Here is an 11,498-nt window from a genome sequence, read left to right as displayed (position 1 = left end):
GTGTACGTAGCTTTAGGAACCTTTTGGACAGTTACTTAAAATGCACCTATTATGCTACAGCATAAACCAGACCTCTTATAAGAATGGCACATGTGAATCACAGAATTGATATTCTTCAGTAGAGTTGATGGGATGTTTTGTAGTAGTTGTGGATTGTTCCTGGAAAAGAAAGCTGTAAACTGTAAGATTCAGCATACTCACTGTTCTTGAAGAACTGTCAAAGACTTTCAAGACTGCTTTGTGACATTATACAGTACTTGGGCTAAAGAATTCTAGCTGATCACATGGGCTGTCAAAGTGCATATTAACTTTATGATTGACTGGATGGGGTTATGAAATTTCTTGTGAGACTGTAGTTGGGCAGTTTTATCCATTCATGTGAGCTTTCCAATCCAAAAATGTATTGTGTCCATAATCCTGTGTTTTTGTTTTTTGTTTTTTTTGTTTTTTTTTTACTCAATGTTTTAAGTGATCACTTTAATTAGTCTAACAAAGCAGGTGTGGTAGCAGAGAAATTGTTTCACATCTTATTTCTCTCATTTTGGAATGTCCCTCTATAAATGGACAAACAACAATTCTAACATTCGATTTAGAAAAGCTCCCTTTAAGGTATTGGCAAGGAGGACTTCTGTTCTGTCAGTAACTTCAGTGCTTTTTTAACTTTATAAATTCATAGATTTTTTTTTTTTTTCCTCTAATCTCCCTTTATGGCTTAAGCAATTTGTAGGCTGTTTGTTGCTAGTGGAGTGCTGTGCAGCACACTGCCAGTATTGGTATTGTTTAGAACCTTATAAGTACTTTTGCATCATAACATTCCATTTGGCTTCAGTCAGCATCGGCTCTTGCTCGATGTACATGAAATGTGCTTTCCTGCCAGAGCTCCTTACTCTGATTAAAACCACATCACTTGCCCAAAGAGTCCACACTGAGAGTAGCAAAAACACCTTGGTCGGAGTTTCTGACTTCTGCTTTTGTTGCAATATTGTTGAAATGTGTCATTAATTTTTTTATTAGAACTGGCACTGGTAAAAATTTCTTTGACAACTTGGTTTTCCTCTGAACAGCACAAGTTTTCTCAGTGGCTAGCACTTTCCTTTACAGTGTGGGTTTGAATCTCTGCCTTGACACTGTCTACAGAGTTTGTATGTTCTCCCCATGTTTGCATGGGTTTCATCCCATGAAATGTTAAATTAACATTCCAAGAAATGTTAGATTGGCCTTGTAATGTTAATGAGACAACCATGGACAGTGGTGACATGAATTTGGACTTTACATAGTGCTGATATTATGCAGTGCTTTACAAATGGCTTGCTTACATAGTGGTGGAAATTGTGCAGGTGACACTTACCTGCATGTGATCCACCATTTATTGTGATCACTTGCTCATAGCAGTTGAGGCACAATTGATTGCCTTTTGTACCATGACATGGTGTGATGTTCATATTTGGGTATGATACTGAAAATTTTAATGCCACTTTTGCACCTTTTGACTAAATGGACATGGTAAGAAGAGCAGCTAGTTTTATGCCAGGAATGTTGGCAACTTACTGTGACAGTCTTATAGAATATTATCTTGCCCATTGTTAAGGGGGCTTTCCTACCATTGGGTCAGGTGAAGGGCAATCTAGAGTTTTGGGTAATGGGTTAGACACCTCTTCTAGACAGTCATGTGCCTGGAACAGAAGAGGAAAGGAACAAATCTGACCAGGCTTTAACACTTCCCTGCTTTGTCCAAAACATAAGTGGCTATACATAACTTGTAGATTCCTGCAGTCAAAGGTGTGGGCTGTGGTTCCAAAAGTTTATTAAGTTTGCATTTCTTTGTCTAAATAGGCAAACTTTTGAATTCAGACATATGGTGCCACAACATATATTGGCAGTCAGAAAAAGAAAGTTTGTTCGTGTCCTTGCCTTACAAAGTGTTGCTGCATGAAAATACATCTCTGAATAAATGCAAAGTAGTTTTCAGAATCTGCAAAAGGTAGCTTATCTAAACACTTAACATTAACTAGGAAATGTAAAAGGTAATGGACATGAAATTCTAACCATTGTCTGCTGCCTTAGTGGTCTCCTAATGCTGCTATATTGCTGTACAGATGTCCTCACCAACCATGCGTAACCAACTTACACGGCCTACTTTAAAGCCCAGATGCAGCCCGTGTGGTGTCTACCACTGCATCTTTTGCACTGATTAGACAGAACTGGTAAATATTTTAAAGGTTAGAAAAAAAATCTTGGTTTGATGTGTGTGGTTTTGTCCTAACTCAGACAGAAAATATCCCTAGTGGTTTAATAAGTGAGCTGCTAACATGTGTGGAAGTAAAAGCCTGTGACAGGTTGGGTTATGGGAGTACAGCTGAATGACATTGCTGAAAAGAAGCAATATGTTAAACCTATGATGGATCTCAATGGAAACAAATCTTATACTTTATTGCATGTTTAAACTTTACTATAAAAGCAAATATTAACATCTTCAAGGACCTTTACCTTTCCTGCATCACTTTGTAACGGACTGCCTATGTAGTCCACTTGTTATATATATACCCATTGATCTGCAGTAAGGTTAAATCATCATGACCAATAAACTGCATTGGTTAAGATAATTGCATAATTTGGATTAAAATGTTTTGCAAGCACACAACTGGTAAGTAGAATAGTGGTCATTTAGGGTCAACAAGGGGGATGTAACCACACCACCTGTATTCATGGTCTAGCTTATTGGCTAATGAAGAAGCAAACGTGACAGGACTTTTTTGTTTTGTTTGACAGTTACTGGAACAGGTGTCCTGTTGGGGAAGTATTTCAGTGAATGGAAGTCTAGTTTGCCGTGCCATCCTTGTATCACTTGTGCAAAAACTTACTAGAATTGCTTTGCAGCTCTTGTCTCCAAAAATTCCACACATGATCATAAAGTTAGTATGCCTTTCCTTTATTCACATTCCCCCCGCTGTAACCTTCAGTAGGCTGACAAAATCCTTCCAAATTGTAGCTCTTGTAGGGACAATAAGATGTTTACTGGCCATGTTCTGTAAGAAGTCGGTTATATAAATGCTGTAGATCTAGGAAGGGGTCCCATAACATACATGGGGCATAGTACATATCACCCAGGAAGTTATGCAACATAACATCTGTTCAATGATCCATAACCTATAGCTACCCTCTCTGTAACACTTTTAAAACTTTTTTTCTCGATTTACAGGTCCGTACCCTCTTTGTCAGTGGCTTACCTATAGACATCAAGCCCAGGGAACTTTATTTGCTATTCCGACCATTCAAGGTAGGGTTACAGTTGCTTTACTTTACTGTTGGGGCTTTGATTCCTGAACTTTGCTTACATAAGACAAATGTAATATTATGAAATTGTTAATAAATTGAAAACAGTGGCATTGCAGCCAAAACTCTAGTAGGTTGGTGGAAGTTGGGACTGTCTTGTCGTTTATTGCTGTTTATATGGTGCCCAGGGTGGGAACTACAGAACATTTTAAAGTTTACATTTTATCAGACTGAGGGGAAATATTCTGCTTTGGTTGTATTTGTATCTAACATCTAGGTTGAGTTTCTTTACTCATAATAAGTTGGGCAACCAGGACAGTTGGAGGAAATTTTCCACTGGAACAGAGCAAAAATTATCTGATTCAAAAAGCTTTTGTTGCAGACTGTAAATGTTGCATTTAGTAGGCCTTATTGTTTTCTTGTTATGAGCTCTTTGAGCAGCAGTTTTGTGATCTGACCTGATAAAAACAATATATGGTAAGATGCTTACTGCAGCGAAATTTGTGTTGGTTAATCATCAAAGTTTTGTTGCATGTAAATGTTCTGCTTTTTGAAATATTGTTAGGAGACCTTTTATTGAATTTATAGTCTTGGAGCATCAGTGTCCAGAATCTAAAGAAAATGGGATAACTTGATTTATTCATGTATCTTCTAACAAAATAGTATCTATCCTGCAGCCTAACATTGAACACCTTTCTCTGGGAGAGAGTATTTTATAAATTGGGGGTAATATGCTGGCTAAAATCCCTTAGTTCTAAAACTGGTAACTGGTTTATTTTTCTCTTCCCTCCTTTGCCTGAACTGGGTCTAACTACAGTGAAAGGTACAATTTTAGATTCCACCACTCTGCCACTGTACAAAAATCAAATGATGGGCAAAATTGACTTGGATTTTACACTTTAAAATGTACTTCATTGTTGCTGCTTAATGTCTTGTTGCTGAACTTGACACTGTCCTTTTTTTAAAATAACTCACAGGGTGTATATTCTGGCATTTTAAAGTATGTATGCCCATGTCAATTTACTTTTAATCTCATCCTTAAAAAAAAAAAAAAAAATAAAAATAAAAAAAATTGCACAGCAAATGCACAAATTCCACACTGACGGAGCACAGCCTTAGGCACTGCTGGGAAGTATGGGTACCACTTCAGATCTGCTACTTGGGACCACAGCACCACCCCATGGCAGAGGGTGCAATTACAGCCCCTCTGCAGCTTGTCACTGCTGTCCCTAATTAGCTGTGCAGATTACCCTTTCCTAGAATCCAGCACAACCACTCTCCAAAGCTGCAATAACATCACATGCTTCACCTATTTCCTAAAGCAATTTCTTTTAATTTTTCTTCTGCTTTTAGGGTTATGAAGGATCATTGATCAAGTTAACCTCAAAACAGGTAAAACTATATATTTAGGCTGTAAAGCATTATGACTTGCTGAAAACTAGCTGCTTTCTAATGGTCTTTTGTTTTTGCAGCCAGTAGGCTTTGTTACCTTTGACAACAGAGCTGGGGCTGAAGCTGCAAAGAATGCCTTGAATGTAAGTATTTTTACTACATGCAAAAAGCAGCTTTACAAAATTAAGGTTTTATGCCAACAAAAGCAGCATACTATATAAAATTACAAAGGCAACTTTGTGGCAATGCAAGTTTATTTTGAACGATAATGAATGTCTCCTAAAAATCTACCTAACCCTGCTGTTTATGGGGAGCATCTTCCTGTCCACCTCTTAACAACTAACAGCTCTGTTCAGTGCCTTTTCATGCATTCCCACTTTCACTTGAAACTTTGACAGCAAGTTTGATCAACTTAGATCTATGTAGCTTTTGAAGTTTTACATTTTTTTAGTTGGCTGCCAAGCAAAAGTAATTAGTAAATTTTTTTTTTTTTAGTAAACCCAAATAGGTTTTGTTTGTATAGCTAATTTCCTGAGATAAAGGTTTATCCTCAGTAGTTCCCTCACCACATGCAGAACTACTCATTTTGCCTATAAGATAAAGGAGCAGCAGTCCATTGTGAGAACAGGGCCTAACCACATTCTGGTGTCAGCAGATGATATACTGGCTGCTGGAAGAATGTAATTAACTATATTGCCCTATTCATCTCCCTAGATGCAACTAGAATTTTATTGAAAGATGTAAAGATTTTTCATCCCTTGAGTTAAGCTTTAATGCTTGGTGTTTCTTTTAAAATCCCAAGCTGCAAAAGCTCACTTATATAGTAGTATGTTATAATAATTGCACTGTTTTGATAACTTAATTTATTAGAATAGGGTTATAAATTCTGTATATTTTCACATGATCAAAAATTATACAGAGGGTATCTTGAGTACCAATAACATGTAAAAATTGGTATTATGGCAAATTTCCGAGGATATGGTATAACATGTTCCGTTATTTAATGCAGATCTAGTGTGCAATATGGATTTCTGATGGAATTTTGCTTTTCCTAGGGCATCAGATTTGATCCAGAGAACCCACAGACCTTAAGGCTAGAGTTTGCCAAGGCCAACACAAAAATGGCAAAGAACAAATTAATGGCTACACCTAATCCCACAAACCTCCACCCTGCACTTGGAGCACATTTCATTGCACGAGATCCATGTAAGTTCTGTCCTTTCTAGAATTTGCTGTCTCAAGGTGAAAAGCCATAGTGTCTTCTCACAAAACACCAGATCTGTTACACTGATGTAAAAGCAAATTATTGGTAAACCACACTGTGCCCACAATATACTAAAACTTCACAAGTAATTGAACATTGACTAAACTGATGCAATGGAACTAAAATTTGTTTATATAAACTGCTAAAATGACAGACTTTTTAGACTAGAGCTGGTAAACATTTGTTTTGTATGACAAAATGGCTTCAGTAGTTTACTGTTTCTTCTATTTTTTTTTTTTTCCCCTTTATCTTTCTACAGATGACCTAACAGGTGCTGCACTTATCCCAGCCTCACCAGAAGCCTGGTCTCCCTATCCACTGTACACTACAGAGCTGGCACCAGCAATCCCACATGCTGCTTTTACATACCCAGCGGCAGCTGCAGCAGCGGCAGCACTCCATGCACAGGTGAACATTACTAAAGGAACACAATTGGCCTTTAATGGTTTTGTGTTTAGGTAACCTTGGCTTGCATTGTCTGGACAAGTCTTGGTACAGCATTAGACTTGTCTATCATGTGGTTGCTTACAAGACTAAAGGAAAATACATTTCTGATGACTCGCAAGTCACCTAAGTTTAGTTGTCTCTTGTAATTGCCAAAATGCTTGTAGTTCACATTTGGTATGTAGAATGCCAACTACTGGTTTTCTCAAGTGTGTTCAGATGACATGAACATTGTTCTAAATAGTCTTGATAGGTTGTGCTGCCTCTTTCAGTGTTAATGGGTTTCAACTAAATCTGTATACTATTTCTCCTTGCGAAAGACATGGCTCCCTGTATATTGTGCGGGGAGTTGCAGCAGTGCTTTCAAAATCCTAGTTTATGATTAGAACTTTGAAATTGTGGGTTGCATAGACTTTCAGCTAATGTGTTACTAAAGCAGTCTGGAAGGACAGGGCTAATGATGCTGCTTCTTTTTGTTTTTTGTAACCTATGGATCTCTGAAAACATGGGAGTACTTTCCATCAATCTGTAATCTCTTGCAAGATTTCTTGTAGCTTTCCTTAAAGCAGTCATATGGAGTGAGGAATTACCAGTTTTGGTTTCTAGTATTTGATTGTCAATATATGATCAGCTATGTTGTCCTGTACAACATGCAGTGGAGCATATAGTAGTTTAAATATTTAGGCTCACAAACTGCTCAGCTTCTGGTTTACTAGTAAATGGTTTACTAGTGTGCTTTATATAGTTAAATATTATATCTAAGTGATTCAAAACTGACTCCTGTAGAACTGCTTAAAGCCGTCAACTGGTTGATCCATTAATACATAATCTAGTTACTTCCAAAAGACTGAGGTACTCATGCACTCCTAGGGGTGAAGCTGGCTCTGCATTTTTAAAAGTCTATTTGCCAATCATTGACAAAAAGCTTACATTTAAAACTGAATTTGCAATGTTGCAGCAGTAACCAGTGACTTCAAAACAGATTTACAATGTAACCTCTTTATAATTGTACCCTGTTCTGGTCATCCTAAATATGGGTGCTTCACTGGCATCTCTGAAGAGATCCAAAATAGTGTATTACTGCAGCTGCTTTACAAAGAGGCACCAAAGGGAACAATAGGAAATCTTTATGTAAAGGCATCTCCCCAGGTCTGGATATTCTGAGTACATCAGTGTTCTTTGCTAATATGTGGGAAGCCCTTTAATAGCAGATCTCTAAAAGTTACAGCAGAACCTTAAAAGCATCTTATTTAGATCTTTAAAAAAAAAAAAAACTTTTACAATAAATTGCCCAGAAAAACTGTGTTCTCTGAATTCACCTCCTGTGGGGGAAAACAGACTTGGCCCTTTAGGTGGAGCTTCTTTATTAAACGTCTAATAGTGTTAATCACCCTTGTTAACTTGGGACTTTCACTTTAAAAGATGCAGCACTCTGTTCAGGAGTGACAAATAGAACTCCCAGTTGATGCTTTTAGTGGTGCTGCCTATTCCAAAACGTTTTAATCATGGTTGCCAACATTTTTAGTACTATTAGACCGTTGACCTAATTGGCTGCAAAAGACTTTTTTAGATATATCAGTGGATTTAATTTAAAATTGGGACCCTATACTTTGTCCTTAAAACAAATGTCAGGGTTGTGTTTTTAACATGCATGTGATTGCTGTACAACTAAAGTACTTTGATCCACTGAAAACAGCATCTTTAGTAGTGATTAATAACTTAGATGAATGTATAAAGGTTTCAGTAAGATACTATTTACTTGTATGTAAGTTAAAAATGTGTTAAAAGCAAAATGCTGTACTCCTTTCAGCCCCTTCTAAAACTAGTTTTTAAAGGTTAGAATAACATCTAAGCATCTAATCTAAGCAAAAGATTTCATATTTTGAAGGTAAACCAACATTTCAACTGCTTTAAATGCTATCCTGAACTTTGACAGCATAAACACTAAATTTGTAGCTTCACCCCTGACGTAGATTTGCTCCAAAAATTATGCTGCTTAGCAATGGAATGTTATCTTCTGTTCCCTCCCCCGCTTCTTGCCACAAACAGACAGAACAAAAAACATCTGTCTGAAAATGGCTTTTGGGATACTTGTGTAATCTTATTTCTCTCCAGGGTAAAGCGTTTTAGTAGGTCCTGTGTTTAGCCCAATAAAACATTTCAGGACAATCTGCTTGGGGTGTTTACTATAAATGGCTAAAAATATCCTAAGAATAATTTCTGATCAGGTCATATAGACTGTTTTAGCAATATCCCCTGCAGATATAGAATACATGCTGCTTTATTTTGGTCTAAAAGGTCTTGCCAGTGTTCAGTAGTATGACTTTGAACTGTTGTCTGTAGAAAATTTCCAGGGTGAAAAAGCATTATTACATTGTCAAACAAATGAGGTTTTCCTGTTCTCACTAAGATGCTGCATGAAATTAATTCCACATGGGCTGCCTGCAGTGGGAAGCTCAAAGATTGTGAGAACATGTCAGGAGGTTAAACGTGCAAACTGAAATATTTGTTAAAGATGGCTGCTGATTGGTCCTAGATCCTACTTTTCATGCAGTTTAACATCTGTTCAGTTGATGACTTTTGAAAAGTATTATTGGTGTTTTAATATTACCTCAATTTGACTTTAGCCAAAAATAAAGCATTTTGTGACCTAGCATAGGTGTAGCACCACTGATTCTTGGCACTCATATCAGTGATTATGTGCAGTGCACTGAAAAATGTTTTCCTTTTAAGGCATGGTACATTTATGCAGCATTTTAGTGGTTCTTTTGGTGAGGGTCAGATCAATTATCTGATAGATTGAAAGTGAGATTACTTTGTTTATTGCTACACTGAACTGTTTCCACATCTTGTGGTCAAAACAATCTCCTACATTTGTAATACATTATCATAATTATCCTATTGGTCATACATTTCAGCTTAGGTACCTCTTTAAAAGTAAGGTTCCAACTATCCCACACATAGCAAAGCATATTTATTTCAAGGCATGTATTTGGAAGTTGCAGAAACAACCCAGAAACATTTGCATTTTTAGGGCTTGTATATAGGAACATCACGACATACAGACTGTAACAAGGTATAATCTGTACATTCACAAAACGTGCACACATAGGTGCTCTGCTGCAACTTGCAAACAATGATTACCCTCACATTTAACAACTTTCTGTTGATTTGCAGATGCGTTGGTATCCTCCATCTGAAGCAACCCAGCAAGGGTGGAAGTCCCGCCAGTTCTGCTAAAAGCTCTTTGGTAAGTTTACAATTTTAGCAAGTAAGGGAAAGACTTCCCAACCAAGGGAAAGTAACAGTGAATGTTTATGGACTTTTGTATTGAAGATAACTTTTAAATATCCATTTAAGGAGTGCAAAATAGCAGTACTTAACAAATCTTTTGGCTGCTAGTTCTAGCACTCTGCCTGTACTTCAATGTAAACCGTTTATATTGAAGACTACATGAACTACCCATCTCTTCTGATAAGAACACAGGGATGATCGAGTAGTTTTGTCCTGAGTTGTCAAATAAAACATATTCGAGTTACTGGCAGAATTACCAAGGGAAAATGCAGCCAGCACAGTTAAAGGCTGCATTGTAACTGATTTTGGCATTAGGCTGCACGTGATGATCCTAATTTTCAATACTTGCTTAATGATCTTGCTGTCAGATTTGATGTATGCAATAATGTACACATGTTTTTTAATAGGATTTTCCTGTTTATGAAGTATTGTGCCAGAAATGAACAAGTGTTTGTAAAACATATACTTCTCCAGATGCCTCTGAATGTTTGGACAAGCCTTCCTAATGAGGAAGAGTCGTGTCAATCCTTTCAGCTACTTCAGAATCATTCTACAGAACCCAGCCTCTGTGGGTAACTTCATTAACAAAATTCAAGTGGAGTGACCCGAAGATGCAACTCCTGAAACCATAGTGGAAGACATGGCTGTCTTGCCTGGCCATGTTCTACACTTCTGTAATGCTATGAATTTTCCTTCATCGCATGTTGACTTTCTGGCATTAATTAGCTATTTAAGTGTGTGTGTGCTTGTCAAATCTATTGCTTGTTTACCGAATTCAGCTGGTCTGCATTGAGACCCTGAATCTAGTCATACATTGATATAAACTCTGCTTAAAAATGCACTGCTCAGTCTACCACCTCAAATGCAGTTCAACAGTGCAAACTGAACTCTACTTTCAATCTTCTGTTTCTGTGGGTGTTTTGTTTTCATAGGAGTCTGTCCTTGCCAAATAATGCAAACCTTTGGGGAAACAGAACAAGAGTACCAGTATTTTTGTAACTTGTTTAATAAGGATATATTTATGCATCATGTGTTTGTGTGATATTAATTATTAAAGAATATATTCTGTCCTAAGTTAATGTTCAGTTAAAAGAGCTCAAATCTGTATGGTTTGTCTGCTGTACTCTATGAACAATTGTGCAATTTTGTTTTTTTGTTGCAGCCTACTGCTTGGTATTGATGTACTTTCAGTATTATGAAAGGTTTTCTGCTTGTATGGAGAAGTTTCTCTATTGATGATCCTAAAAGAATGTGATACTGGATAAAATATAATGTATTTAAAGTGTGAATTTTTGAACTCTATTGTTTCTGACAGATTAAAGTCATTTAAAAATCACTTTAAGACCTTGAATTTGTTCAAATAGGGGTGCACTGAAAACCTTGTTTTGGGAAGGGGGATGTATCTCTTGCCTTCTAACATACAATGAATCACAAGATCACTGGGCTGTTTTTATGAACCCCTATTGGGGGGAGGGGGGATCCCTGCTGAGAAGGAACAAACTTCAGTGAACTACAATGAAGTACACATTTGCTTATGTCATCACAGGAAATATTTCTTGCTAAGATTGAGATCACAACAAACTTCTAAAACTGACATGCTCTTAATAAAACATGATTACTGATTTCTAATTGTGAGTATTTAAAATGTTTGACTAAACTCCATAGCAAGCAAAAGCCTATTGGGTCATGTCAAGGGTGGCCTTGGCAATAAAAAGCAGTCTAGTTATTTTGCTAGTGAGAATATTGTACATACAATATGAAAATCAAATTAAACAAAGCAAATTGTCATTCCTAATGAGCCTAATTCTAGAATTTAAATTGTCCAGATATA

The 11,498-nt window shown here is 36.9% G+C and overlaps 1 protein-coding gene across 2 annotated transcripts in view; it reads left to right on the top strand.

Annotated features, from left to right (window-relative positions):
• Positions 1–11,003, top strand: part of RBPMS2 (RNA binding protein, mRNA processing factor 2) — an 18,112-nt gene extending 7,109 nt beyond the window's left edge. The window contains exons 2-8 of one of the 2 annotated variants that reach the window (XM_072402240.1): positions 3,200–3,277; positions 4,627–4,665; positions 4,746–4,808; positions 5,721–5,871; positions 6,189–6,337; positions 9,551–9,623; positions 10,142–11,003. In XM_072402240.1, the coding sequence (XP_072258341.1) occupies positions 3,200–3,277; positions 4,627–4,665; positions 4,746–4,808; positions 5,721–5,871; positions 6,189–6,337; positions 9,551–9,613 (543 nt within the window). In that variant the 3' untranslated portion in view covers positions 9,614–9,623; positions 10,142–11,003. Of the gene's footprint in view, positions 1–3,199; positions 3,278–4,626; positions 4,666–4,745; positions 4,809–5,720; positions 5,872–6,188; positions 6,338–9,550; positions 9,624–10,074 lie in introns of both variants that reach the window. The other variant, XM_072402239.1, reaches the window with a different exon arrangement.
• The last annotated feature ends 495 nt before the right edge of the window (positions 11,004–11,498 follow it).

This window comes from Pyxicephalus adspersus, chromosome 2 (genome assembly GCF_032062135.1).
Source record: "Pyxicephalus adspersus chromosome 2, UCB_Pads_2.0, whole genome shotgun sequence".
Classification (NCBI taxonomy): Eukaryota; Metazoa; Chordata; class Amphibia; order Anura; family Pyxicephalidae; genus Pyxicephalus; species Pyxicephalus adspersus.
This window is presented reverse-complemented; position numbering and strand designations above follow the sequence as displayed.